Source organism: Carcharodon carcharias, chromosome 9 (genome assembly GCF_017639515.1).
Source record: "Carcharodon carcharias isolate sCarCar2 chromosome 9, sCarCar2.pri, whole genome shotgun sequence".
Lineage (NCBI taxonomy): Eukaryota > Metazoa > Chordata > Chondrichthyes > Lamniformes > Lamnidae > Carcharodon > Carcharodon carcharias.
The window spans coordinates 144,488,009-144,515,154 of record NC_054475.1 but is presented as its reverse complement, the minus strand read 5'-3'; the positions used below and the strand labels follow the sequence as shown (position 1 = coordinate 144,515,154).

Below are 27,146 nucleotides of genomic sequence, written 5' to 3'. Positions count from 1 at the left end.
TAGGAGCATGAATAGGCCAAATGGCCCCTTGAGCTTGTTCTGCCATTCGATAATGGTGTCCTAGTACACCAGTCGCTGAACGTAAGCATGCAGGTGCAGCAGGTGGTAAAGAAGGCAAATGGTATGTTGGCCTTCATAGCCAGAGGATTCGAGTACAGGAGCAGGGATGTCTTGCTGCAGTTATACAGAGCCTTGGTGAGACCACACCTGTAATATTGTGTGAAGTTTTGGTCTCCTTATCTGAGGAAGGATGTTCTTGCTATAGAGGGAGTGCAGCAAAGGTTTAGCAGACTGATTCCTGGGATGGCAGGACTGACATAGGAGGAGAGATTGAGTCGGTTAGGATTATATTTGCTGAAGCTCAGAAGAATGAGGGGGGGGGTGGTGGAATCTCATTGAAACCTATAAAATTCTAACAGGACTAGACAGGGTAGATGCAGGAAGGATGTTCCTGATGGTGGGGGAGTCCAGAACCAAGGGGTCACAGTCTGAGGATGCGGGGTAGACAATTTAGGACTGAGATGAGGAGAAATTTCTTTACCCAGAGAGTGATGAGCCTGTAGAATTCGCTACCATGGAAAGTAGTTGAGGCCAAAACAGTGTATGTTTTCAAGGAGGAGTAAGAAATAGCTCTTGGGGCGAAAGGGATCAAAGGATATGGGGAGAAAGCGGGAACAGGCTATTGAAATGGATGATCAGCCATGATAATGAATGGCAGAGTAGGCTCAATGGGCTGAATGGCCCACTCTTCTATGTATATTTCTATGTATGATAACATCGTGACTGATCTGATTATGGCCTCAATTTCACATTCGTGCCTACCCCTGGTAACCTTTCAATCCCTTGTTAGCCAATAATCTATTTTTCTCTGCCTTAAAAATACTCAAAGACCCTGCCTCCACTGTGCTCTTGGGAAGAGAGTTCCAAAGGTTCACTACCCTTGGAGAAAAAAATTGTCCTTATCTCAGTCTAAATGGGAGGCCCCTTTATATTTTAAACTGTGTTCCCTAGTTCTAGTTTCTTCCAAAAGAGCAACATCCTTTCAGATCCACCTGTCAAGTTCTGTCAGGGTCTTATGCTTCAATAAAATCACCTCTCATTCTTACGAAGTCCAATGGATACAGGTCCAGCCTGTCTAACCTTTCTTCAAAAGACCACCCCCCCCACCCCCACCCCCAAACCCAGGTATCAGCTGAGTGAGCCTTATCTGAACTGCTTCTAATGTACTTATATCTTGTAAATGAGGAGACCAAAACTGACACAGTACTCCAGATGTGATCTCACTAATACCTTATACAAATGTAGAAAAACTTCCCGACTTTTAAATTCCATTCCCCTTACAGTCAATGACAATATTCAATTTGCCTTCCTAATCACTTGCTGTACCTGCGTAATAACTTTGTGATTCATGTACCAGGACACACACATCCCTCTGTACTGTAGCATTGTGCAATCACACCCATTTAAATAATATGCCACTCTACTATTCTTCCTGACAAAGTGGACAAGTTCACATTTTCCCAGATTATACTCCAGCTACCAAACCTTTGCCGACTCACTTAACCTATATATATTCCTTTGCAGAATCATTAGGTCCTCTTCACAATTTGCCTTCCTAGCTATCTTTGTATCAGAAAATTTAGCAACAACACATTCTATCCTTTCATCCAAGTCATTGATATCAATTGTAAATAATTGAGGCCTCAGCACTATTCCCTGTGACACACCACTCGTCACATCTTGCCAACTAAAAATGAGTATATGAAGTTGGATTGCAGATCAAGCGGAACAAGCTCTGGGCTAAATGTCCCACTATTCCAATTAAAAATCTCATTACTCCGCCTATCGGAGTGTGTAGAATGATGGCACATTTCATATTGCATATGTTGAAGTCCTGCAGTACTGCTTTTCCCTCACACATGGACATATACCTCATGCCTGCGGGCAGATAACTTGCTTCTGGGTGTTGCCTTGAAATGAGCTACTTTCAGTTGCATGTGAGCAGACTGGCATTTCTTAGAAATGATTGTGTAGTTCAAGTGTACCTGCATTATGTTTTTACAATATAAAACTTAATTAGAAACACTAATTTCGACTCTGGATTATTTTGAAATAGTTATGCTGGGTCTTGCTTTTGTACTAGTGGGGAGGGTTGGGGGAAGATGCCGAAAGAATTCTTGGATCCCCCTCGAGCGAAAATTGGAATTAGTGTGTGTCTGGACCATTTATGATGCTTCCAGTTAATTAATTATGGAACAGCTTTAGTAAATGTATAAGACCAGATGACCTGCTAATGTTCCTTGATAGGGAAGACTTGAAGGAGGATCAACTGAAGAAAATAAATTCAGAGGGGAAGTGAAGGACAGACATATTGGGGGCACCTTAATTCCCTCCAGCCCCACCACTGAAGGTGGGTGGAGGTAATGTTTTCGCTCCGTTAATCTGTAAACAATATTTCTCAAACTAGTGGACGGACTTCAGCACAACTTGGCACAAAAACTTGGCCCAAGGAAGAGCTGATTAGTTTTTGGCAAAGATGCAGCTCCGAATACTGGAATTTTTTTTAAAGGATCCATTAGCATTGTATGATAGGAAGATTTGACAGAATATTTTTTTTTATTTGGAGTGTTGTGGATTCTCTCAGCTGCTGTGGAATTTGTCACTGCTGTCACAAAATGAGCAGAGATTTCAGAGCAGGTTGTTCGATGTGAATTGCTTTAAAGCCTCCTCAGTGAGATGGAAGCTCTTGATAAAAATTCAGTTGTCAGCTTTGTAGTTCGAGCTTTGAAGAAGAGCTGTGTAATTGTAATAGCATTGGGTTAGCACAGTGTGGTGAAAGTACGCACTCCATTAAGTGACCTCTTCCTTTATTTTATATGATTTACAACTCGTTACAAATGCAAGCTAGACAAGAAGTTAATCTATTTAACTTCCATGATTTTCCTAATGCTATTTATTGACTTGGATCTTAAAATATGTTGTTCTTCCTACCCAATTCTTCCTGCTGGCTAAAATTTTGCAATTTTCCACAGTAGAGTATCTTGGCATCTTCAAGGGAAATTGATGCACTTTCTGGCATTAGGACATATCGCATAGCTGTTATTTTTCTTAAACTGATTTTGGAATGAATCTAGTATTTGTAGCAGTGGATTGTTTCTGAAAAATAGGGGCCAAAATAAGCATGAACATAAATTACAACTAAAGGGTGGTACATTTGATTCATTATGGCTTAAGTACAAAATGTCATCCTTTACATAAGAGAATGGGTTCCTTCTACTGGTAAGCCTCAAATATTCAAAATTAGTTTGCTGTATTCTCATAGCTTTAATTGTGGCTTGTGAACTTTTCCCATTTTCCACTAGCTGTTACAGCAGAAGTCGTAAACCCATTCAATATGTTAACAAGGATTGCCAGTTTGGCTATATACCAGAGAATGAGGAAGAACCAAGAGCAACTGAAGAAACTGTAACTTTCTATGAAATTGAAGAAGGAAATGAGCCTTTCCCCGTTGTACATGTGAGTGAAGAGCTGCAGCATATCCTTTTTTATCTTTGATGACAAAAAAATCTTATGGTTAAAAACAGAAATGCTGGAAATGTTCAGGGCAGGCAGCAGCAAACTCTGGGTAACATTTTCTCCACCGCTATTTTTATTTCAACTTTCCAGCACCTGCAGCATTTTGATTTTGTGTTAATGCTAAGGTTAGCATTAAACTTGTGTTTACAAGCAATATGAACATTTATCTGTATCTTTAAAGAGCATATCTTAGTGGCATTGCTCAGTATGTTAGAGGATATATTTTTATGAAATGGGAAGTGTTGCAGAATAATAAATATGGAAAGTGTGTGCCTTAGTCAAGGGTTAATATAGGTTGATCTCCCGTGGTATTGATTATGGTAAGCTACAATGTGGAAAATTGCCCAAATATATTCTGTCCACAAGAAGCAAGACAATCTGGTCCAGCAAATTACTGCCCCATTAGTCAACTCTCATTCACCAACAAAGTAGGTGGAATGTGTCATTGACAGTATTGCCAAGCAGCTCTCACTTAGCAGCAGTCTGCTCAGCAATGGGCAGTTTTGGTTCTACCAGGACTGCTTGGCTCCAAACCCCACTATAGCCTTGAGCCAAACATGAACATAAGAGTTGAATTCCAGGGATTGGTGAGAGTGACTGACCTTGACATCAAAACAGCATGAAGGAGCCCTGACAAAACTGGAGTCAATGGGAATCAGTGGGGGAAATCTCTCCACTGTTTTGGAGTCATACCTAGCATAAAGAAAAATGCTGTGGCTGCTGAAGGCCAATCATCTCAGTCCCAGGATATTACTGCAGGAGTTCTTCTGGGTAGTTCCCTCAGCCCAAACGTATTCAGCTGCTTCACCAGTGATCTCGCCCCTCCCCACCCTAACATAAGGTCAAAAGTGGGTGATGTTTGCTGATAATTGAACAGTGTTCAGTATCATTCATACCCCTCAGATGTTGAAGCAGTCCTTGTCCGCATGCAGCAAGACCTGGGCAATATTCAGGCTTGCGCAGATAACAAGCAACATTTGTGCCATCCAAGTGTCAGACAATGATCATCTCCAACAAGACAGCATCTAACCATCTCTCCTTGGTTACCATTGCTGATTCCCCATCATCACCACCTACAGTTACCATTTGATCAGGAAGTTAACTGGACTAGCTAAATAAATACATTGTCTGCAAGGGCAGGTCAAAAGCTGGAATTCTGCAGGGACAAACTCACCACCAGATCTCTCAAAGCCTGTCCACCATCTGCAAGACTCAAGCCTGGACTATGATGGAATACTCGCCACTTGTCTGGATGAGTGTAGCTGCAACAACATTCAAGAGATTTGATACCATCAGGACAAAGCAGTCCACCTGATTAGCATGCCATCCACCACCTTAAAACATTCATTCCCTCCACCACTGCCATATAATGGCAGCAGTGTGTACCATTTGCAGCAACTCACCAAGGCTCCTTGGACAACACTTCCAAACGCTTAACATCTTCCATTTAGAAGAACAGGGGCAATAAACATATGGGACATGTCCTCCTAGTCACATACTATCCATTTATCCATATACCAGCTTGGAAATATTTCACCATTTATTTACTGTTGCTAGGTCAAATCCTGGAACTCCTCCTTAGCACCAACATGTACCTACATCACGGTTCAAGAAGGTGGTTCACCACCACTGTTTCAAGGGCAATTAAGGATGAACAACAAATGCTGACCTTGCTAACAGCGCACACATTCCAAGATTGAATAAAAACGTCACAATGCATGCTGTCTCTTGCGTATGTGAGTTAAAATGTTAGAGCTTATGATTGTGGGGATACCCATGTGTGTCTTGTTTCTTCTGTTGTATTTTTAGATTGTCAGTGTTCTTTTACACTCTTGAGGGAGACAAAGGACATTGCTAGGATGGCTGTGGAAACCAATATGAAGGCGATAAGATAACTTGCTTTCCTGTGTGTTCTGCAATGTCTTTACATCTCTCTACCTCAATCTGAATGAAAGGAGACACTGTCCTGCACCCAAGTACTTTTGTTTCTATTTCACTTTTAAGTTGGGTAATCCTCTGTCCATTTGAACATCTAAGTCTGCTGTCTATTTTGCCACTTGTGCTGGCTTTTTTTACTCTGTGCACTTTCCCTCCTGGTCTTTGTCTGATGCACCTCCTCATTCTCATTTTTGCCCAGTTACAACTTGTCCCACTTTCTTGCCTTCACTTTTATGTCTCCCTTTCCCTTCCTAATTTGATCCTCTCAATTGTATACTAACATGATCCTCCTTGAGAGGGAAATGGCAGCCAGAACACAACACGGAGAGAAAGGCATGTTGTAAGGCGCAGTCAACAATTTGTAGGAATGGAATTGTGAAGTTTTGGGAGGTCTTTCACCCCTTTAAGGCAGGAACTGACTTTGCAGCAAAGCCTTGTTGTGAATTGACTTTGCTCAAAGTGAGGACAAGTTTATTAAGCTCTCAGGTAAACTATGTCATCAAAGTTGGGCAGTGATTTAGAGTTTAATGCAGAACATACTCCCATGTGACAATTTGGATGGTAGAGCACACAAAATGGTTTCTCTCACTCTTGCCCTCTGTCACTCTATTTCTCTCTCTCCTCCCTCCCCCCCCCACCCCCCCAAAAGCATCTTCAGCCCTGTGTGTGAGCTGACTTTCCTTGACCAACCAGGAATATTTAAATGTGGCTGTTGCTAACCTTACATATTTGCATAAGTAAAGTGTTCTTCGTATCTCAATGCTTTTACATGCCATGGTTCCTTATCTCATAGAGAAACATCTACATTCTACTCTCACAAAGCAGTTTTTCTACAGACAGCTTTCAAGGTCTTGTCCATTTTTGCTGTGAGCAAGCTGCTTATCACTTGACGTAAACTCCCAGAGCCCTCTCTACCTTGACATCTTTTCTATCCGGTGATCTAATTCTTAATTTTCCTTACTACACTATCCTACAAAGAGGGGTACCTACAAAGTCAAGTGTTAGTAAACTGTAAGATAAGATATTAGTTTCTGATAATAAAGTTAGATTTTAACAAGTGTTCTTGTTAGTGACCTAATAATCTTAGTGTAGAGCCGAGATAGAGACAGGACTTTTCTAGGAACAACAGCCGAAGAAATGGGCATAACTGATTATTGAGCAGTCAAAGTTGGTGCAAAATTGATTAAACATGGAAAAGCATCTGGATAGTAATGGAATTGTGTACCACATATTCAATTTAAGAATCAACTCATAATCAACTATTCTAATACAGAACATATAAAAACAGTCTTACAACTGAGTGCATTTCCTAAAGTGAGCACAAACCTAGGCTGACAGTTCAATGTAGTGTTGTCAGAGGACTTCTTGTCAAATTCTTCAGATCTGATAGTAAACCTAGGCTCGATTCACTTGGGTGTTTCACGTGGATATAAAAAAAAACCATAGTGTTTTATTTTTAATTCATTCAGGAGATGTGGGCATCACTGGCAAGGGTCAGCATTTATTTCCTATTGCCTTTGAGAAGGTGGTGGCCCACCACCTTGAACCACTACATTGCACGTGGTGTAGATACTCTCATAGTGCTGCTAGGAAAGGAGTTTCAGGTTTTTGACCCAGCAACTGGGAAGGAACAGCAATTATAGTTCTAAGTTGGGATAGTGTGTGACTTGGAGGTGAACATGGTGATGGTGTTCACATGCGCCAGCTGTCTTTTTTTCCCCTGTAGGTGGTGGAGGTCACGGATTTGGCCAATGATGAAAAGAACCTTGGAGGGTTGTACAGTGCACCTTGTTGATGTTATACACTGAAGCTATTGTGTGCCAGTGTTGGATGGGATGCCAGTCAAGCAGGCTACTTTGTCCTGGATGATGATGAGCTCCTTGAGTATTTTTGGAGCTGCATTGATCCAGGCATGGGAAGCGCATTCCATCACACGCTTGACTAATGTCTCGTGACTGGTGAAAATGCTTTAGGGAGTCAGGAACTGAGTTACTCACCATAGGTTGTTGCGGCCACCGTATTTACATGGTCCCATTAAGGATGGAAATCTATTGAATGTCAAGTGGAGGTGGCTAGACTTTCACTTGTTGGTGAAAGTCACTGTCTGGCACTTAAGTGGCAAGTAACATTCACAGCACGCATCAGCCCAAGCCTGAACGTTTATCTAGGTCTTGCCGCATACTGCTTTATTACCTGAGGAGTTATGAATGGTACTGAGCACTGAAATCATCAGTGAATATCTTCAAGTTGACCATATGGTGGGAAGGTCATTGAAGCAGCTGAAGAGATGGTTAGACTTTTTCATAAGATTCCCTAGGGCTGAGCTGATTTGGCCCTGACAACCACATCCATCTTCCTTTTTATTAGGTATGGCCTGAACTGGTGGAAAGTTTTCCCTCTTGTTCCCATTGCATTTCGATTTTATTAGGACTCTGTCTCACACAGTCAAATGCTGCCATGAACTCAAAGGCAGACACATGTACCTCAGCTCTGGAATTCAGCTCTCTTGACCCTATTTGAACCAAGGCTGTAATGAGACCTGGAGCTGAGTAGTTCTAGCGGAATCCAAACTGTGAGCATCAGTGAGCAGGTGCTGCTTGATAGCTGTCAACAACATCTTCCATTGCATTGCAAATGTTTGAGAGCAGACAGATGGGGTGGTAATTGACTGGAATGAATTTGTTCTGCTTTTGGTGGACAGGGCATACCTGGGCAATTTTCCACTTTGTCAAGTAGATGCCAATGCTGGAGCTGTATTGGAAATGTGTGCCAAGAGCACATGTCCCAGACAGTGTTTATTTCTCAATTGGCATATTATTGTTTGTGGCACAATGTGCATAAAGTTTAAATTGGTTGCAGTCTTCACTTGTATGACAAGACTGTACTTTATTGCAGTTTTCAGGCACTTGTAGAAAGACAGATTTCTCTTTGGATAGCACAGGATTTCCATACTTCCTTGCAGAAGTTGGTTTGCTTTACTTTTTGTAGACCTTTTTTCAGTGTTTGCCATTCTTCAATACTTAGTACTATATTGTGAAACAATATGTGGCATTAATTTCTAGTTGCATTATGATGGGGCTTCAGTGTTATGAGATGCAGCTTACTTGATCTTAATTTCTTTGATGTAAAGTTTCCATGAATATTCAATTTAATTCAAAAATGATGCATCAAAACTGAAATCGCTAAATTAATTGTGCCCTTATACTTCTTATTTCCAGGACCAGTCAACTTCCTCTCCAATTTTACCAGCTCCACCTGGGTACTGGGTAACCAGAAGAGGAAGCCCAGTCTCTGTTGGTAAGCAAGTCAATTCCTCCTCTGAAGAGGCTGATGAGCCAAGTGATGGTGGTGAGTAGAAATGTATGAAGAGTTTCCATCAATCTAGTTGCACTAGTTTTATTTTGCAAATTGTTACTTGTGAATTTCTTAAATCTGGTTTCAATACTGTCAGTTAGTTGGGATGGTGGGTGCATATTGTATTTGTGGGCTTTACCATAAGATGAATGACTGACTGGCAGGGTTGCTTTCCTTGCTTTATCAAAACTTGTGTATATATACATCATGGAGGATAGTCAAGTTTGAAAACTAGTCGAGACTAAGATTCAATTTTGATCCCACTGCCTGGGTGCCTCAAAACGTGACTACCTTTACAGTAACCAGATGATCAAGTGGGTTTAAGATCTTCCATGATTAGATTCATCTGATGTACCAATATGTATGTTTGACAAGCAGACTTATACTGCTGACCAGGAAGATTCCAGGACTTAATGCTATGTTATAAAAGTTGACTAAATTGGTCATCTTCATTGGAAAGCAAAACCTAAGAAGGGTAATAGCACAGAAATTCAACAAATAAGCAGGCCGCTCAACTGAAATAGTTGATCTTGATGTTATGTCGTTCACACAAGCCCTAAGCCAGTATGCTAACCCTACTGCTATATCCTTTTTACTTGCCTTTCATTCAATTGCCTAATATATTCTGTAAAAAAAAAAAAAATTGCTTCAGTTATTAGCTCCAAAACACATTCCATAAACCTCACAACCACTGGAAAGTTGAGTTGGATGACACTGCTCAGGCCTTGTTCAGCAGAACCCACAAAATTTAAAGCGACCACACACTGAAAACAGTCTATTTCCCATAATCTTCTCTGTTGTAATGACAACAGCCTCAGCTGTTAAAGCCTCCTTATTTGTATTTCCTCATACCATACAACATGTATGGAACCTGTACTACATATCCTCTTGCCTCAACACCAGCCTACAGCGTGGAGCCGCTGCTCCACGTGAGGCTGTACTAAGGTTTTATATATAGATTTATCATTCTATCTTGACTTGTATATTCTATATCGTCTGCCATTTAAACCAAGTATTCAGTTGATCTTATCTGTGGTTGTCTCTACTTCAGGTGTCGTTTTATGTTTTGTAAACCAGAGCCTTAAATCAATCTGCTTTTCTACATCATCCAATATTCCCCCAATCAAAACGTAACCATTCAGTTATATAAAGTCCAAATACCCACTGCACACTTGCACTGAAATTTATCTGCCACTTTTTTGTTTTGCCTTTTTCATCACTTTGTAGCTTTTGCGCTGCCGAGTTATTTACTTATCGTCCTATTTTGGTTTTGTCTGTGAATTTGGATTCCTACCCCTACCCCAGCTATCTTGCCACATCATGTGATGTACTTAATTTATAGAAGTAGCCACAAAACTGAGCACAAAGAGAGATTATTACCCAATTTCAACTATTTGCTAAGGAACTGCCATGAATTCCTACTTCATGTCTTCCTCCTTTCTAAAAGGTTTCTAATCCTATCTCCTATAGATTCTATAAAGACAGGTGCAAAAGCAGAGACTTGGAGGGAATTCCATTGAGTAGAACCAAGGTGTCTGAAGGATTTTCCACCAGTGACAATGCATTTATTTACTGAACCATCACAGATATTGAGTGGCTATGTATAAATTTTATACTGAAATGTAAAGTAGCCATTTGTACATATTTGCCATTGACATTGTATCTTCAATACTGGCAGGTCACCGGTGATTCATTTTTTTTTTTTTCACATACCTGCACTGAACTGATGGAACTTGTATGTTCCATCAGTTCAGCGGAGGCATGTTCTATCCATTTAAGTCTCACCTGGCTTCATGTTATATATACTGAAAGATACATTAAGCCTACAGGGTGAAAAGTGACGATGTTTGGTTTAGTAATTTGGTTTTCTGATTACAATTTTTTTTTTTGCTTTTCAGATGTTGTAACCATTTAATCTTGAAGCAATAATTTTTTTTGTTTGAGCAGATTGCTCAAATGTTTTTAAATTCTAGCTTCACTGAGTAAAAGAGCTGGCTTGGACATGTTGATCCTTTTTTAACGTGGCTTCTTGCTGATGCCTACTTTTTCTTGAGTTTCACAAATTTTCATCTCCAGAAAATTTGACTGCTATTTCTGTTCTCAGGAGAATATCATGAAGACTTTATTTATGCAGCAACAGGTTGGTATGGTGTACACAGTAGTAGAGTTTGCAGTGAAGTTACAGTAATGTTAATGAAACTACATTAAGCTCTATTAATAAAGATTTTTTTTCTGTTGTAGAGTTCTAAAAGAAGTTTATGAAGTTGTATTGAATTTTATTTTTCTCTGGATATGGGCATTGTTGGCCAGACCACATTTATTGTTCACCCCTCATGCCCATAAATTTTGGTGGTGGTCATGTGCTCCTATAATTAAATGGGGAATTCCAGGATATTGACTGGCAATAAAAGTCCAAGTTAGGATGGTTTATGACTGAGGGGCACTTGGAGGTAGTGATTCCAAGACATTTCTGCTCTTTTCCTGATGTAAAGATGAGTTGCTACACTGCATACATAGATCTTGCATACAGTAATTACAACTGCTGAATGACTGAGAGATGACAAGGGCACATTCAAGTGACCAGCTCAGCCGCTATGTGTTGGGCATCTTCCAGGTGAATGGTGACTATTTCATCACCCTATGTATTTGAGTCTTTATAGATCGTGGGGAAAGGCTTTGACAGGTCAGAGGATAAATCATTCATTGCAGAGCATCCAACCTTTGTCCTGTTTTTGTAGCCACAGTCTTGATGTGACACTGCCAACCAAATGCAGTTCCTGCTAAGCAGACAGATATGTGGAGAATGCTGGCATGAGACTTTAACAGCTCTTTCAAAGAGTCAGCACAGGCACGACTGGCTGAATGGGCCTCCTTCTGCACAAAGGTTCTAAGACATGAGGGGGCTTGGTGACTTTTGTTTTCTCCTTCCCCTTGTCTATAACTTGTTCCTTGCTCCTCCTCTGTGAATGTGCAATTCTAGGCAGCGTGTTTTTTGCACATCTCCAAGCAACCAGAGCACATCGGTAGGAAACAAGCTCACCGGTTTCAGTTTTAATTTTAAAATTTCAATTTTAAGTTTTTGGATATTCAGCATTTCAGTCAAATACTCTATTATTTTAAGTGTAATTGGTTCTTTGCTTTGCTGGTTTCCAAAAACGCGTAACTTCAATTCTTTCACAGATTCAGGATATTCAGATCCAACAGTGTATAGTACAGCAGAATCCACAGCTAACCTAGTAAGTATGCTTCAATTAACAATTTTCATTTTAAGGTAGCCTCTTTTTCCTGTGTTTTTGAATAAGGTGCTAAATTTGAGCATAAATTAAATTTCAAAAGTTTTATGCCTAATAGACCTAATAACCAACTCAATATTTGTATAGTTTTAATTTTGGTGACAATGCATGATGCACCTGATAGCATGACATTCAAAATGTACTAGATAGTTTTCCATTATATGTATTTATTATTCAAATAGTATTTTTCTTTATTTAGCCAATATGTCATCATTCCATGTTAATGTTTGTTTAATATATAATCCCTTTTAAGACCGCCCAGAAATCTTTACCTTGGATAGTACCATATATCCTCAGGAACCACTAATCATATGAGAATTTTCCACAATGTTGGCATTAAATGGGGACATAATTGGCAGATGATTTCCAATATGCGCAATTGTGAGATGGTGGATCTTGTTGGGAAGAATGAGGCCATGTACTGCTTGGATAATAGTCTAAATGGAGTAGAGGAGCAAAAAGATCTAGGGGTACAGATATACAAAGCACTAAAAGTAGTGATAACGTGTTAATGAGACTACTTTTCCATTTATAAAAAAAAAAGCAAACCAAGCAGTGGGACTTCTTCCTTAACTCCACTTTCTCACCCACTGCTTATTTTCCTTAACTCCCTGAAATAAAAAAGGCTGTCTTGTCTTAAATATTCCTGGAGCACCCATGTACTCTGATGTAGACAAATCCAAAAATTTGCAACCCTTTAAGGATGAAATTTCTCCTCATCTCTATGATCAACCCCTTACCCTGAGGCTGTGGCCCTGTGTTTTAGAAATTCCCAGCCAGTGGAAACCACTTCTGTCTACCCTGTCAGGCCCCTTCAAATCTTTTATATTTCAATGGGACACCTCTCATTCTTCTACACGCTAAAGAGTATAGGCACAATTTACTTAGCCTGTCATCATAGAACAGCTGTCTCTCACCCCAGGAACCAATCTAGTGAACCTGCAATGTAATGCCCCCAATGTAAGTATTTTCCTTAATTCTGGAGAAAAAAAACTCTGCAGAGTTTTCCAACTTTGGTTTCACCAAAGCTCTATACAATTGTGGCATTGTGGCTTATAATTGTGCTCCAATCCCCTTACAATAAAGGCCAACATGCCTTTTGTTTTCCTAATTGCTTGCTGTACCTCATACTAACTTTGTGTTCTTTGTACAAGTATAAGCAAGTCTGTCTCTAAGCACCAACATTTACAAGTTTTACGCCTTTGTGGAATATATGCTTTTCTATTCTTACTACCAAAGTGAGTAACCTCTCACTTCCCCACATTGTAGCCCACCTGCTACTTTTTTGCCCACTCACTTAACCTGCCTATATCTTTGCAGACTCTTTCTGTCCTCCTCACAGCTTACATTCCCACCTAGCTTCATATCAGCAAACTTAGATAAATTGCTATCGGCCTCTTCGTCCACGTCACTAATATAGATAATAAATAGCTGAGGCCTCAGCACTGATACTTGCAGCAATCCACTAGTTATAGTTTGGCAACTTGAAAATGACCCATTTATCCCTATTTCTGCTTCCTGTCCATTCATCAATTCTTCATCCATGCTAATATATTTTGTGAATTAACCTTTTGTGGAGTACCTTAACCAAATAACTTGTGGAAATTCAATTATGCCACACCTACTGACTCCCCTGTATCTACCCTACTATTTACATTCTCAAAAACTCTAATACATTTGTCAAACGCCGTTTCCCTTTTGTAAAACCACGTTGACTCTGTCTGATTGTACAGTGACTCTAAGTACCTCCCTTAATAATAGGTTCCAGCATTTTCCCAGTAGCTGTCGGTCTAACTGGCCTGTTGTTCCCTGATTTTTCTGCCCGTTTTCCTCTCTTGGAATAGAGGTATTACATTTATTAACTGGGGCCATTCTAGTATCTAGGGAATTTTGGAAAAATGTAACCTTCTCTGTAGCTACTTCTTTCAGAACTCCAGAATGTTAGGTGATCAGGTTCTGGGGATTGTTTTTTGAAACCGGCAAAGGGCAACTAAAAAGTTGACTTTTTTTAAAAAGCGAATAAACTAACGAGGAATATAAAAACAGATTGTAAAAGTCGTCCGTCCCCCCCCCGTCCCGTCCCCCCCCCCCCCCCCCCCCCCCAGTGTATATAAACAGGAGAGCAGCTAAAATAATCATTGGCCCCTTCGAGGGAGACAAGAAAAATCATCGTGGAATGAAGAAACAGCAGAGGCATTGAACAAATATTTGCATTTGTCTTCATGGTAGAAGGCACAAATTACATACCAGAAATAGAGGGTAACCAAGGGGCTAATAAGAGAAACTTAAGGTAATTAACATCAGCAGAGGCAAAGTTTTGGAGAGATTTAAAGGACTAAAAGCTGACAAATGCCTTCGCATCACAGCCTGAAAGAAACTGCATGTCATTTAAAATTTCCGCTTTTATTTTGAGCATTATTAGGAGTAAAACACTCCTAATCCTAAAACTTACCACTATTCTTTGCAACAGTGTAGGCTTTTCTTTAAATCTACTACTATCCTTAACTTCCCCTAATAACACAAGGATAACTCTACCTTGCTGAATTTTTGTTTTTTGGTGGAATGTATTTATGTTGAACATTTTGAATTGTTTCTTTAAATGTTACCCTATTGACCACCATACCTTTTAATCTATTTATCCAGCCAGGTTTCCCTTCCAACCTATATAATTGACTGTTTTTAAAGATTTTTGTTTGAGTTCAGGAGCACCAAACTCCAGTCACAATGTGAAATTCAATTGTATTATGATCACTTTTATCCCCCCAGATCTTTTGATGTGGGATTACAAAATAACACTGCCTCATTACGAACACTCGATCTAATATTGATTTATCCCTAGATCTTTCCCATAAAGTATTGTTCAGTAAATTATTGCAAAAGCATTCTACAAACTCATTTCCAAATTACCTTTGCCAATTTTATTCAGTTTATGTGAAGATTAAAGTCCCCCATGATTATTACATTGCCTCCTTTTATAAACTTTTTTTTACTCAATGCTCTGACCAACTGTGTAACTATTGTAATGGGGCCTGAAGGCAACTCCAAAGGCATTTTCTGTTTCACCAAATCGCTACACGTACTGGTTCTGTACCAAGATCCTTTCTTGCTCTTGTCATCTTTTACTATGAGGCCTACTCCTCTTTTTCCTTTGTCTTTTCAAAATGCTGTGTAGCTTTTAATTTTTTTTCCGACCTTATTCACCTTGTAACCATGTCTCTGTAATGGTGATTAGATCTAAACCTTTTATCTCTCTACGGCACTAGCCAGCTATCGTATGAAGAATGCTTCATCCGTTCAAAAGCCTTTAATTTTATCTAACTATTCTTCACATGGACCTTATTCACTGATGCACTATTACTATTAAACTCTCTATCCTTTCCTGTCACACTCTGCCTATCTTTACCCAAACTGATACAGTGCTCTATTGCCTTGACCTTTGCCTTCCGTTTTATAAACCTTCCTTCACCTGACCCCTTTTGAACACCTCCCTTCTTGGGTTTAGGCACTGATCAAGGTGCAAAAAAGATTCACAAGGATGGTATCAGAGCTGAGAAGATATGCTTATCAGGAAAAGCTAAACAGGCTGTTGTTTTTATTCCTCCAGAAAAATAGTCTAAGGGGAGACTTTTTAAAATCCTTTAATGGGATGTGGGTGTTGCTGGCTAGTCCAGTGCTTTTTTGTTGCCCATCCTGAATTGTCCTTGAAAAAGTGGTGGTGAGCCAGCGCCTTGAATCGCTGCAGCCCATGTGTAGAAACACCTACAATGCTGCCAGGGAAGGAGTTCCAGGATTTTGACCCAGCAATAGTGAAGGAATGGCGATATGGTTTCAAGACAGGATGGTGTGTGACTTGGAAGGGAACTTGCAGTTGATGGTGTTGCCGTGCATCTGCTACCCTAGTCCTTCGATGTGGTAGAGGCCACGAGTTTGAAAGATGCTGTTGAAGGAGCCGTGGTGAATTGCTGCAGTGCATCTTGTAGATGGTATACACTGCTGTTACTGTGCGTCGGTGGTGAAGGGAGTGGATAATCTTTTAAATGAAAACCAAATCAACAAAATTGGGATAAATCAGGCACAGCCCCTAATTCAGGTCAGCTGTAAAACCAAGAACAAAGTTTAAAGGAAACTTACAAACTTTAAATCAAAATGTGATTAAAGGGGTCAACAAAACACCCCAGTCCCCGCGGTGCCCACCGAGCACGGAAGGCCTCGAGAGTGCCAGCAGACACCGCGTGCTCCTTCTCCAGGGACATCCGGCAGCGAACGTAGCCGCGGAAGAGGGACAAACAATCGGGCGGGACTCCCCCGTCGATCGCCCGCTGCCTGGACCTGTTAATGGCCAACTTGGCCAGGCCCAGGAGCAGGTTCACGAGGAGGTCCTCCTCCTTCCCGACCCCCTTCCGCACCAGGTGCCCATAGATCAGGAGCGTGGGGCTGAAGTGCAAACAAAACATCAATAAAAGGTTTTTCAAATAACTAAAAAGGGAGTGCAGCCTACAACACCCTATGTATACATGGTCCACGGACTCCACAAGACCGCAAAAAGGGCATGTGTCCTGAGAGTCCGTGAACCTATGCATCCTCTTATTATAAGGGACTGCTGCATGCTACACCCTCCAACCCAGGTCCCCGATAGAAAGGGGGAGGACACCTCCGTAGAGGGCCTCCCATCGAGGGCCTCCGCCGCCGGACGGCAACAAGGCACGCCAGGGCGTGTCCGGTCGACGGACAAGGGCGAGAAAATGGAAGGTGTGCAGCAGCAGTCCATACAAAAAGCCCCTCTTTGCCGTGCCAAAAGGCACAGAGGGCATGTCCCCGAGGCGGCTCATATTGCGGGGCACCAGCACCCGAGGGAGGGTTCGGGGCTTGGGGCCAATGTGGAATTCCGTCCGAACAGGGGAACGCTCAGACGGAAGACCACCGCGCACCTGGGCCACCTCAAGACCCAAAATAACGTCGGGTCCGAGCACGACCGTTCTCAGGTCTTGGATGGCATCGGCTGCGACCTGGACACTCACAGACGCGCGTCGCGCCAACTCCTGCGGGAGCATCCAGCCCAGTCCTCCGCCACCCAGCACGTCCCCGATCCTGGTCACCCCTGCAGCCACAGCCCTCCTCTCCGCCAACCACTGAAAAGGACGGAGGGGCGGATTCCTGAGCAGCGGCTCTCTGACGATAGCCGCTACTCCTGACGGGGGAGAGCTGCGTCATGAGGCGACCACTTTCCAGACTTTGATCAGGTCCTGGTAAAAGACGGGCAACGCCTGCAAGGAGCCACCGAGGCCCAGCTGTTCTATAAACAGGAGCTGCACGTCATAATTCAGGCCGTGCACCTGACGGAAGAAATACGTCATCAGGGCACACCAGTGAAGGGAGTGGATGTTGAAGGTGGTGAATGGGGTGCCAATTAAGCAGGCTGCTTTGTCTTGGATGGTGTGGAGCTTCTTGTGTTGTTGGAGTTGCACTCATCCAGAAAAGTGGAGAGTATTCCATTACACTCCTGACTTGTGCCTTGCAGATGGTGGACAGCCTTTGAGTCAGGTGGTGAGTTATTTGCTGCAGAATTCCCAGTCTCTGACCTGCCGAGCAATGACCAACTCCAACAAGAGAGAATCCGACCATCTCCCCTTGACATTCAATGGCATTACCATTGCTGAACCCTCCACTATCAAAATCCTGGGTGGGGGGGGGGGGGGGGTTACCATTGACCAGAAACTGAATTGGACTAGTCATATAAATACATCTCTGCCTCATTTTTTCAAGTCTTGTGATATGTTTTAAGTCCTAGATATCAGATTGCATTACCTTTTATTGATTTAAAATAAAATGCTGAAAGTTGAAGCCAGTAACTCAGCCTTGGGGTTCTGATCTTTGTGAACTGCTGAACTTGAGTTCAGAATTATCAGGCTGCTGCCTTACAGTTCACTGCTGCAATACAGAATCTCGATGGTTACTGGTTACCCTTTTAACGTGTACACCTGTATCATCCAAATCGGATAGTGAGAGTTGTTTTTTTAAGTAGTCTCTAAGTGTCTCAATTGGACTGATGATCTGGCTTCATAGGCCTTAGCTGAGGAGTAGTGGGAGGTGTGGGACAAAAAACTGATTGTTTGTCTTGTAGTCTCTTCAGGAAGGATGTTCTGCTGCAGAGTCACCCCAGGAGGGCCAGGTCGACGCACATTTCAGTTATTCACAGCAGGTACACTTTTTTTCCTAGAAGAAAGCAATTGGATTTATTCCTGTCCTTAACCTGGTGTTGAATAGGGGTAAATATTGATTTCTTTTAATAAAGCAACTGAATACAGTTCCACTTTTCATACTGTTCTGTTTAATGGATGTAACAATTACATTAGCAAGTGAGTCGGTGTATGTTTTACCTCCTGGAAATTGCATAACAAAATGCTTGTAACTGTTGAATGCCTGGCCTACAGGCCAAATTTTGACTATTGATAACATATAACCTATTTCATTCCATACCTTGCAAAAATTCTAAAGTTTTTAAACCTGATTGTTTCACTATAAACTTAGCTGATTCATCCACTGCTTGTTATTTAATTTAGGAATTGGAAGAGGTGAAATCTATTTCCAAATTAGCCAATACCAGAGCAAATTAGTTTAAGTTTTGACCATGTTAGTAACAGCATGTGAATTCTCCCAGACGCACTGTGAGACATCTGATGCACTGCACAGTCCCTTTTTTGACTGACCATGTGCAGGAGTTAAAAAATGATTTTGCTCTTAAGGCGTATGATTACTGGTATTATTGTGAGTTGAGCACTTTGTGGTGAAAATGAGATCACTGACTGGATCACTTGATGGCATAAAGAAATTGACGAGCTCAATTGTAGTCTGTTAAACTTAATCAATTTTCTTAGGCTGTAACTTAAAGAGTTGTTTAAAGACCCTGTGAAGACTGAACAACACGGAGTCTCTGATGTTGTTGTGAATCTGACTTGTATGATCCATGAAGATAACATGGCACTGTTCCCTAAATGAAAGTAGTCTGTTCCATTGGTGATGAGTGGCTTTCTAAAATTAGTTGTTCTTGAAATGTGCTGGTAAAGTCAGTATTAGTTAATTTTAATTGGCCTTGATAAGGTTATGGTGAGCTGCTGCCTTGAGCTGCTGTAGTCCATATAGTGTAGGCACCATCCATAGTGTTGTTAAGGGTGTAAGTGCCAGGATTTTGACCCAGCGACTGTGAAGGGACAGTGATATAGTTCTGAGTTAGGATGTTGTATAACTTGGAAGGGAACTTGCGGTTGATCATGTTCCCATGCATCTGCTTTATTTTGCCTTCAATGTGGTTTGGGAGATACTGTCAGAGGCACCTTGGTGAGTTGCTGCAGTGATGGTGCACACTGAGTGTGCACCATTGCTGGAGGGAGTGACTGTTTTAAGGTGGTGGCTGGGGTGCTGATCAAGCAGGCTACTTTGTCCTGGATGATGTCAAGTTTCTTGAGTATTGAAGCGGCTCTCATCCTGGCAAGTGGAGAGCATCCATCGCACTCCTGACTTGTCTGTTATAAATGGTGGAAAATTTTGGGGAGTCAGGAAGTATATTCACTGCTACATACCCAGTCTTTGACCTGCTCTATAGCCACAGTTGTTTGTGACTGGTTCAATTAAGTTTCTGGTCAATTGTGACCTCCAGAATGTTTTTGACGGGGGATTTGGTGATGGTAATGCAATTAAATAACGAGCAGGTCGTTTAGGTTATTATTGGAGATGATCATTGCCTGGAACTTGTGTGACACGCATGATACTTGCCTTGGTACCAGTAATTTAGAGTATTGATCATGGCATCAGTATTCTCTTATAAACAGTTATTTAAAACATTGCAGCTGTAAACTTTTGAATTTATAATTAAGCCATGTGTTTATTTTTGAAATATATGTGTGTGTTATCTTTTTCCTATTAATCTTAGATGATGGTAAATTCATCAGTGGTATCAACATCCAACTGTGGCAGTTCACCCCCAGTTGCAGGTTTCTCCACTAACTCGGCAGAAATGAACCAAACTTCGGTCACCTACACAACGATGCCACAGCAGACTGTTCTATCACCTGTCCTTGTACCTTCTCATCCTGTTGGGAGGCCAGGTATATAATCCAAAAATTGAAGCATTCTGAGTTTTGATGCTTCTGTACATGTAGTCTGATATTTCTAGCTGTGATTGAAAAAACAAGGACTTTGTTCCAAAGTAATTACTAATCCTAAATTCTTGTTACACCATACAAAATCCATCAGTCGTGTAAATTCATAATATCATGAGTAACAAAATCCTATTCACTTGGCTGCTGATAGAAACGTGGAAACCTTCATACTTGGTATTCCACTCACAACAGAAAAAGCAGAGATCATTTAATGGAGAAAAAATATACCGCCAGCATATTTCTTAGTGGAAAAGAGAAAAGGGGGGGCTGAGATAACCAGAAGTAGGAAAGCATCCCTAGTATAATCCCCACCATTTATACCATTCCTGTTTATCCCAGTTAGCCACCTACATCAGACAAATGGTACTAACCATTTTTTTCATTATCATTGCATCAAATTAAACCATATCAAATGAGCAGTTCAAGTAGCTGTTCACCTCTCATTTTAAAGTGTGATCACCTGTCATTAAGCCTTAAACAACCCCAGTCCTGTATCAAAGCTTGACCTTATGTGGGACCACACAAGTGGTATTCATTATTTTTCAAAAAACATTTACGCTGTCAAACTATTAATAACCACCGTAAGAGTAATTGAAAGACAATTGCAATTAAAAAGGATAGTTATTGAGAAATTGGCGACACTTTTACAGATTGCACCAAATTCTGGGTCACCTTTCATCTGCCCTTAAAAAATGACAATCACTTAAATGGCTCTAGGGAAATCACTGTGGCTAAATTGATGAATGTGTGCTTTTCTGACCCTAGACTCGAGGCCCCCTCTTCACTAAATTGATGAAGCGAGCCCAATGCATATAATGGGTAAATTGCTTTTGCACAAACATGTCTGTACTAGAAGCTGAAAGTGTTCCAAGTACAGCAGCAAATTATACACCAACTATATGCACCAAATTTCATGGGAAGAAGAACAGTATTACACCATTCAGCCCCCTTTTAAACTGCTGCAAAATTCAATCAAATCATAACTGTTCTGTGCCTCAACGCTGTTTGCCTGTCTGCGCCATGTGCCTTGATACTCTTGCCTAACAAAAAATCTATCTCTGTTTTAAAAGCTCCACCTGTTCTAAAAATTATAGCCTTCTGAGGGAGGGTTTTTCAGATTTCCACCATCCATCGTGTAAGAAGGAGGGGGGTGCGGGGGGAAATGTGTCCTGATCTCACTCCTGAATAACCTACTCCCCTTGTTTTAAATTTCCCAAACCAGGAGATATAGTTTCTGTCTACCCTATCAAATCATTTTGACATTTTTAAATGGCACATCTGAAAACTCATCTGACTTAACACTTTAAGTTGTGGATGCAAATACACGGCACTATTCAAATAAAAGCAGCAAGTTCTCCTAGGGCAGAAATTTTTGCTTGGTGGGCGGACACGTACCCAACGTGCTTGAGTGTGAAATGACACGCGTTGAGCCAAGCATGCCAACTTCAACACGCAGTCACGCAATAGTTCAGTCGTTGGGCACACGCTCATCGACAATGAAAAGGTCTGTTAAAGCCATTGAGTTATCAATTAACACAGTTTTTTGGCTGCTTGCCCAACGGTTGGTGGGTAGACGAAAAGGCCAAGTGGCCTTTGCATTTTTTTGGAAACCTCATCCACAGGCGCGATTAGGTTTCCAAAAGCAAATAAAAGTAAAAACTTTAATTTTTCATAAGAGTCATATGAAGGGACATGTTTTATTATATTTTTATTTTTAAAATATCTCTTCATCTCCCTGAGACAGCTCCGTGCCTCGGGGATTGTGCAGTGCTCACTTGTGAGCATGCGCGAAGGCTGTGCTCGGCCAGCTCGCACTCCACCCCCCACACAGGCAGCACTTAGTGCTGCCGCTCACATTTCACACTGGGCAGGCCTTAATTGGCTCGCCAGTGTGAAATCTGGGTGCGGTGCCAATTTCGGGCAGTGGTCTGCTTCCCGCCAGCCCCCGCAGAGCACTCCAGTCAAGGGCAAAATCCTGCCCCTAGTCTGTTTATTTGCCACTAATATTGTCATAAGTGAATCATCTCTTCATTTGTTTGTTGGGATCCTTATGACCAAGTTGGCCTCCAGTGTTGTCTATGTAATGTTTATTGAACTTAAAAATAATCTATTAGTTATATATCAATATCGTTTGTCAGTATTTCGGCTGTTTGATCGGAGCTGAAAAGCTACAGAGATCTCTTCTAGAGGGCAAAGTGGAGGGCAGCAGAAAGAGAGATCGACCTAGGTGTAGTTGGCTCATGGATGTCACAGGCCAATTGCAAACAAGCTACAGTGAATATGTGAGGATGGCACAAGACAGACAAGCATGACATACCTTGATGGGACGTGCTACAAGCAGCAACAGTTGTATATCACTTTGGGTTGGCCTGAGGACGTAGTGAGTTGCTCCGTATATGCAGTTTTTTAAAGCGATAATGAAATTATAAACCAGTTTACAAAAAGATTTTCTTACACTGGCGCAAAATATATTTTCCCATGGCTTGCAGAGCAGATCATTTGAAGTGGAAAAAGAAATCTAGCCACTTAGTACCTCTTGCACTATTTTTAAACTCCAGTAGATGGTAGTCTTTTCTTAGTCTTTCAGAAATATGACGGCAGCCAAAGCTCCGATTTTCCTACTTTAAGCTAACATGAGTTGTTTTTTGTATTGATTTTTATACTATAGTGTTTCAATTGGAAGCCATACAAATTATGAAATATTAGAATTGATTGTTGCAAAAATGATGCCTGAAATCATTTGTCCCTGAACCAAAAGCACTATTAGGGTTATGACTTTTTTTAGTTTAAATTTAATTTGATTAGAGCAGTCATTTCTCCTTTCTTCATATATTGTAAAACAGCTAAGCACCTGCTTTCATTGACTCCATGACATAGTGAAAGGTCAGGGGAAGAAAAAGCACCATGCTTTCCTGTCCAGTGTTACTTTTATACCTTTCATTGTATCCCTCTCATCGTATCCTTGATGGTAGTGAGGGTGAAGGGGAAAGTAAATATTGCGTAAGGATTCTTTGAATCAGTTGTAAGGTTTTCCTGCCCTGAAATATAATTCACAAACCATGATCTGCACAAAGTTCTAAAAATATAAAGTTGATCCGGTGGATTGATGCAGGGATCTTCAATGTGTCCTTGTAATTGTTCGTCTCTTTAAAAAAAAAACATCCTGAGTAAATAAACACTTTTTTGTCAAGATTTTCTTTTAGGTCTTAGGGACCGTTTTCATACTACAAGTATTCATGTGTAAACTTTTATCACTAAACATGAAATACAAGTTGCTTGAAATTAAGGCCTAATTTTATTTTGCCGTATACTGGCCCACTGATCACCAGCACAAAGTGAAATCTGCTTTTGTTAATTAGCCACCTTCCCTTCTCTAGTCAAGGTATGGATCCAAAGGCACTGGTAACCCCAGGAAATTTCACTGTTGACTACTGTTCACATCCTAAACTGGTGCAATGAATGTTGGTATAATGGTCAATCATCCCATTTAGCCCAGTAGTGTCCCTTGTACAATCTGCACTCAAATTATGCATGCTCCAGCAGTGACCTGGAAGTGGAACATGTTTTCGGTTCCCCTCCACCGTGCACCACCTGCTGCCCCCCCCCGCCCCTGAAATTTGCCATGTTTCAGCTCAGTGCCTGTCAATTGAGCATTAAGTCGGCGCAGTACAAGAATATTCTGGTCTGGAATGCTGCATTTTGTCCTTGAACTAGTTGGAACAATTAGCTGCACCCACCCATAGTTTTGTGTACTGTTACTTATTTTGATTCAAGTTGGAGGAAAGTACTTGTTACTGTAGTTTCTGATTGCCTGTTCCACTTTTTCCATATCCCCTCTCCTTTCAGTACTTTGTCATGCTGTAACTTGCATTAATTTCTGTTCAGGAAACTAAACTCCCTAGCCTATTTTCAGTTCCATTGTCAATACACGTGTTATCTATCCACCAAGGCTTATGATTTTCAGCTCTGACACTTATTGCCTGGAAGAACATGATGCTTCCAGTGTATTTTCTGGTAGTAGTGCTTTCTAATATGTATTTTGTTTTCACTTCCATTCAGGTCCTCCCCTTCCTGTCAATGAAATGGGTGAAACTATGAGTTCTGCTGCACCACCAGCACCTCCACCATATTCCTATGATCCCAATGGCAATGATCTCCCTCGAGGTGAGACCCTTTCACTTGGCACAAAACCAAAGTTCTCAAATGCTCAAGATTTATAGTAACAAAAGTCTATTTGATGTCTCTTTTTAGATAGAAAGGTGGTTCAGTATTACTTCAACCTTGGCTTGCAGGTGAGTTTGATGGGAATTGCAGGCACGTGGTTCCACAAATGTCAAAATCCGCTGTCCTTTCTGACATTTTTCAAAAACTGTTCAAATGAGCCATCCATCCATCCAGAACATCTTTTCAGTACTTAGTTTTACTAACACTCACATACTTCATTTTAAATGGTGGCCCATAACTTTTATACAGGATTTATGTATATGAATATACATGAAGTTCTCTGCAAGCCTCTTGATGCTGTTAAAGCAACACTTGACTTAAATTTCCATTTAAAGCTGAGACCACTAGATTGATCGAGACTTTAGCATACGTTGGTCAAGTGGAACAAAATTATTACTTAATGGGTTAATGATATAAATTGTGCCTTTTGGGGAGATTAGTAGTAAGCACTATTTGAGTTTTATTATAAGTGTGCGGGTTACAACCTGAATTTTCAATGTGTATTTATAAAACTATTTTGAGTTCATATTTATTGGTAAAGCCCATGTCGAAAATTCAGTGCTTTTTTTTTGTACAAAGCAAGTTGAAAATCATAATTTTCTTGGCTCTCTTATTTCTAGTGTTGCCACCAAAACTATTGGCACTCGGTGGTCTATGTGCCTCAACAGCAACCAATGGATGTATACCCAGCATTCCCTGCAGCTTCCCAGTTTATTGAACAGTCAACCATGCCACATGTGTATGGTGACAGCGGGAGAAATGAGGACCATCAAAGCTCCTCTGACACTATGTCTAATGGCAAGTTTATTTTATATTTTCAGATTTTAATACAAAAACCTATGTCTGTCTGAATTTTCAATCAGTTTTGGGAAGGGAAATTGTCCAAATCTCGTTTTTTTTATACAGAATCAAGCATTCTGGTCAGGAATGGCTTCACTATATGTAAAGCTCATTGTATTCTACTCCAAGAACTACACCCTTAATCCTGACTGTACCAGTTTCACATTTTATCCATTTTCCACTTTAGCCATTCTGAGTGACCAGTAGCTCTGAATTATGTCCAGTTCTTGGGGTGCTGCCCGCATGACCACATGATGTGGAATATTTTTCAGCTTCATACATAAACTTTCAATAACTATCCCTGGCGTGTCATTCATGCTCTGAAATTAAAAAAAAAACACTCTTCATAGCTATTCCCACATTACTAAACTAAATATTAAAGATGCTTTTAAAGGGTGCTGAATGTGATTCTTCAGATGCAGCAATTAATTATCGTGTTGAGTAATAGGTGGGCAGAACCAGATTGACACCACCTAATCTTATTTCTCATGAGACTCTCGCAAAAAGACTTATGATCATAACAGTGTGGCTGATTGGGCAGCACAGTGGATTTGGCACTTCTTTCACCGATTCCCAACTTCCCCTCCCCACCCCTTCTGTTCCTCCACTCCCCATGATTTAAACCAAGCTATTTAAAATGATTAAGCAATTCTGTTCTGAACTCAGACAGGTATGTGAATCATATTCCATAACAGACACAAAAGGAACTAGAATGAGCTCTAGGCATTAAAGTTCGCAACAATTTTTTTTAAGTTGAACTAATGACTTAAAACATAAATTAGGATTTCAGTTTTGAAAAACCTGAAAATTCTCGGCTCCCGTCAGCCAGGCCTATGACCACCGGGCAAAATTAGAAGCCACTTTAGAGCAAGCGTACCCAATGGTGTTGGAAGCTGAGGCAATTTTAACACACTTTTTCTGAATAATGATCTAGGAGATGGCCATGTGCTCAGGGTTTAGAACCTAACTAAATGGGATGGATGGGGATTGATCCTCATCACTTATTTCAGGCTTTTAGATAACAAAATGACTAACTTGTGGTTTGTCTGAGTATAGTGAATACTGAAATGGGAACTGTTTATGCAGAATTGCTCTGCTAAAGCAGTCTGGAGGAAGGTTGAACTGATTTTAGCAGATGGTCATCTATAAGCTCCTATTCGCTATCTTCAGAAACATCTCATCAACCCTCCATCAATTTAAAAAATATTAACGTTTTGCATTATAAAAATAAACACAAATGATGAGATTGGTTTTTAAAGGGCACTGAATGTAATTGTATGGTTCCACCAGGACGACTCTGCTCCAGACCACATTACAGCTTTGGTTCAAACAAGGACAAATGGGCCGAATTCCTGAGGTGAGGTGGGAGTGACTGCTCTTGATGTCAAGGCAGTGTCAGAATGTGGCCTCATGGATCCCTAGTAAAAGTGAAGTTGCTGGGAATTAGGGAGAAACTTCCGCTGCCTGGAGTTGCACTTAGCACAAGGTAGATGGTTGTTGGCATTGTTGGAGAACAGTTATCACGGCTTCAGGATATTGCTGCAGCAGTTTCTCGTGGTTGTGTCCTGGGCCCAGCCATCTTTAGTTGCTTCATTAATAACCTTCCCTCCATCGTAAGGTCAGAAGTGGAGATGTTCACTGATAATTGTACATTGTTCAGTTCCATTCATGGTTCCTCAGATAATGAAGCAGTCTGTGCCCTCATGCAGCAAGACCTGGACAATATTCAGGCTTGGGTTGCTAAGTGGCAAGTAATATTCATGCC

General features: G+C 41.0%; 1 protein-coding gene across 1 annotated transcript in view; it reads left to right on the top strand.

The window, feature by feature from the left end:
* alg13 (ALG13 UDP-N-acetylglucosaminyltransferase subunit) overlaps positions 1 to 27,146 on the top strand; it is a 76,187-nt gene that overhangs the window by 47,661 nt on the left and 1,380 nt on the right. The window contains exons 14-20 of the mRNA XM_041196186.1: positions 3,363 to 3,516; positions 8,733 to 8,862; positions 12,049 to 12,104; positions 20,089 to 20,263; positions 24,377 to 24,481; positions 24,569 to 24,609; positions 25,162 to 25,339. Of these exons, the coding sequence (XP_041052120.1) occupies positions 3,363 to 3,516; positions 8,733 to 8,862; positions 12,049 to 12,104; positions 20,089 to 20,263; positions 24,377 to 24,481; positions 24,569 to 24,609; positions 25,162 to 25,339 (839 nt within the window). The remainder of the gene's footprint in view (positions 1 to 3,362; positions 3,517 to 8,732; positions 8,863 to 12,048; positions 12,105 to 20,088; positions 20,264 to 24,376; positions 24,482 to 24,568; positions 24,610 to 25,161; positions 25,340 to 27,146) is intronic.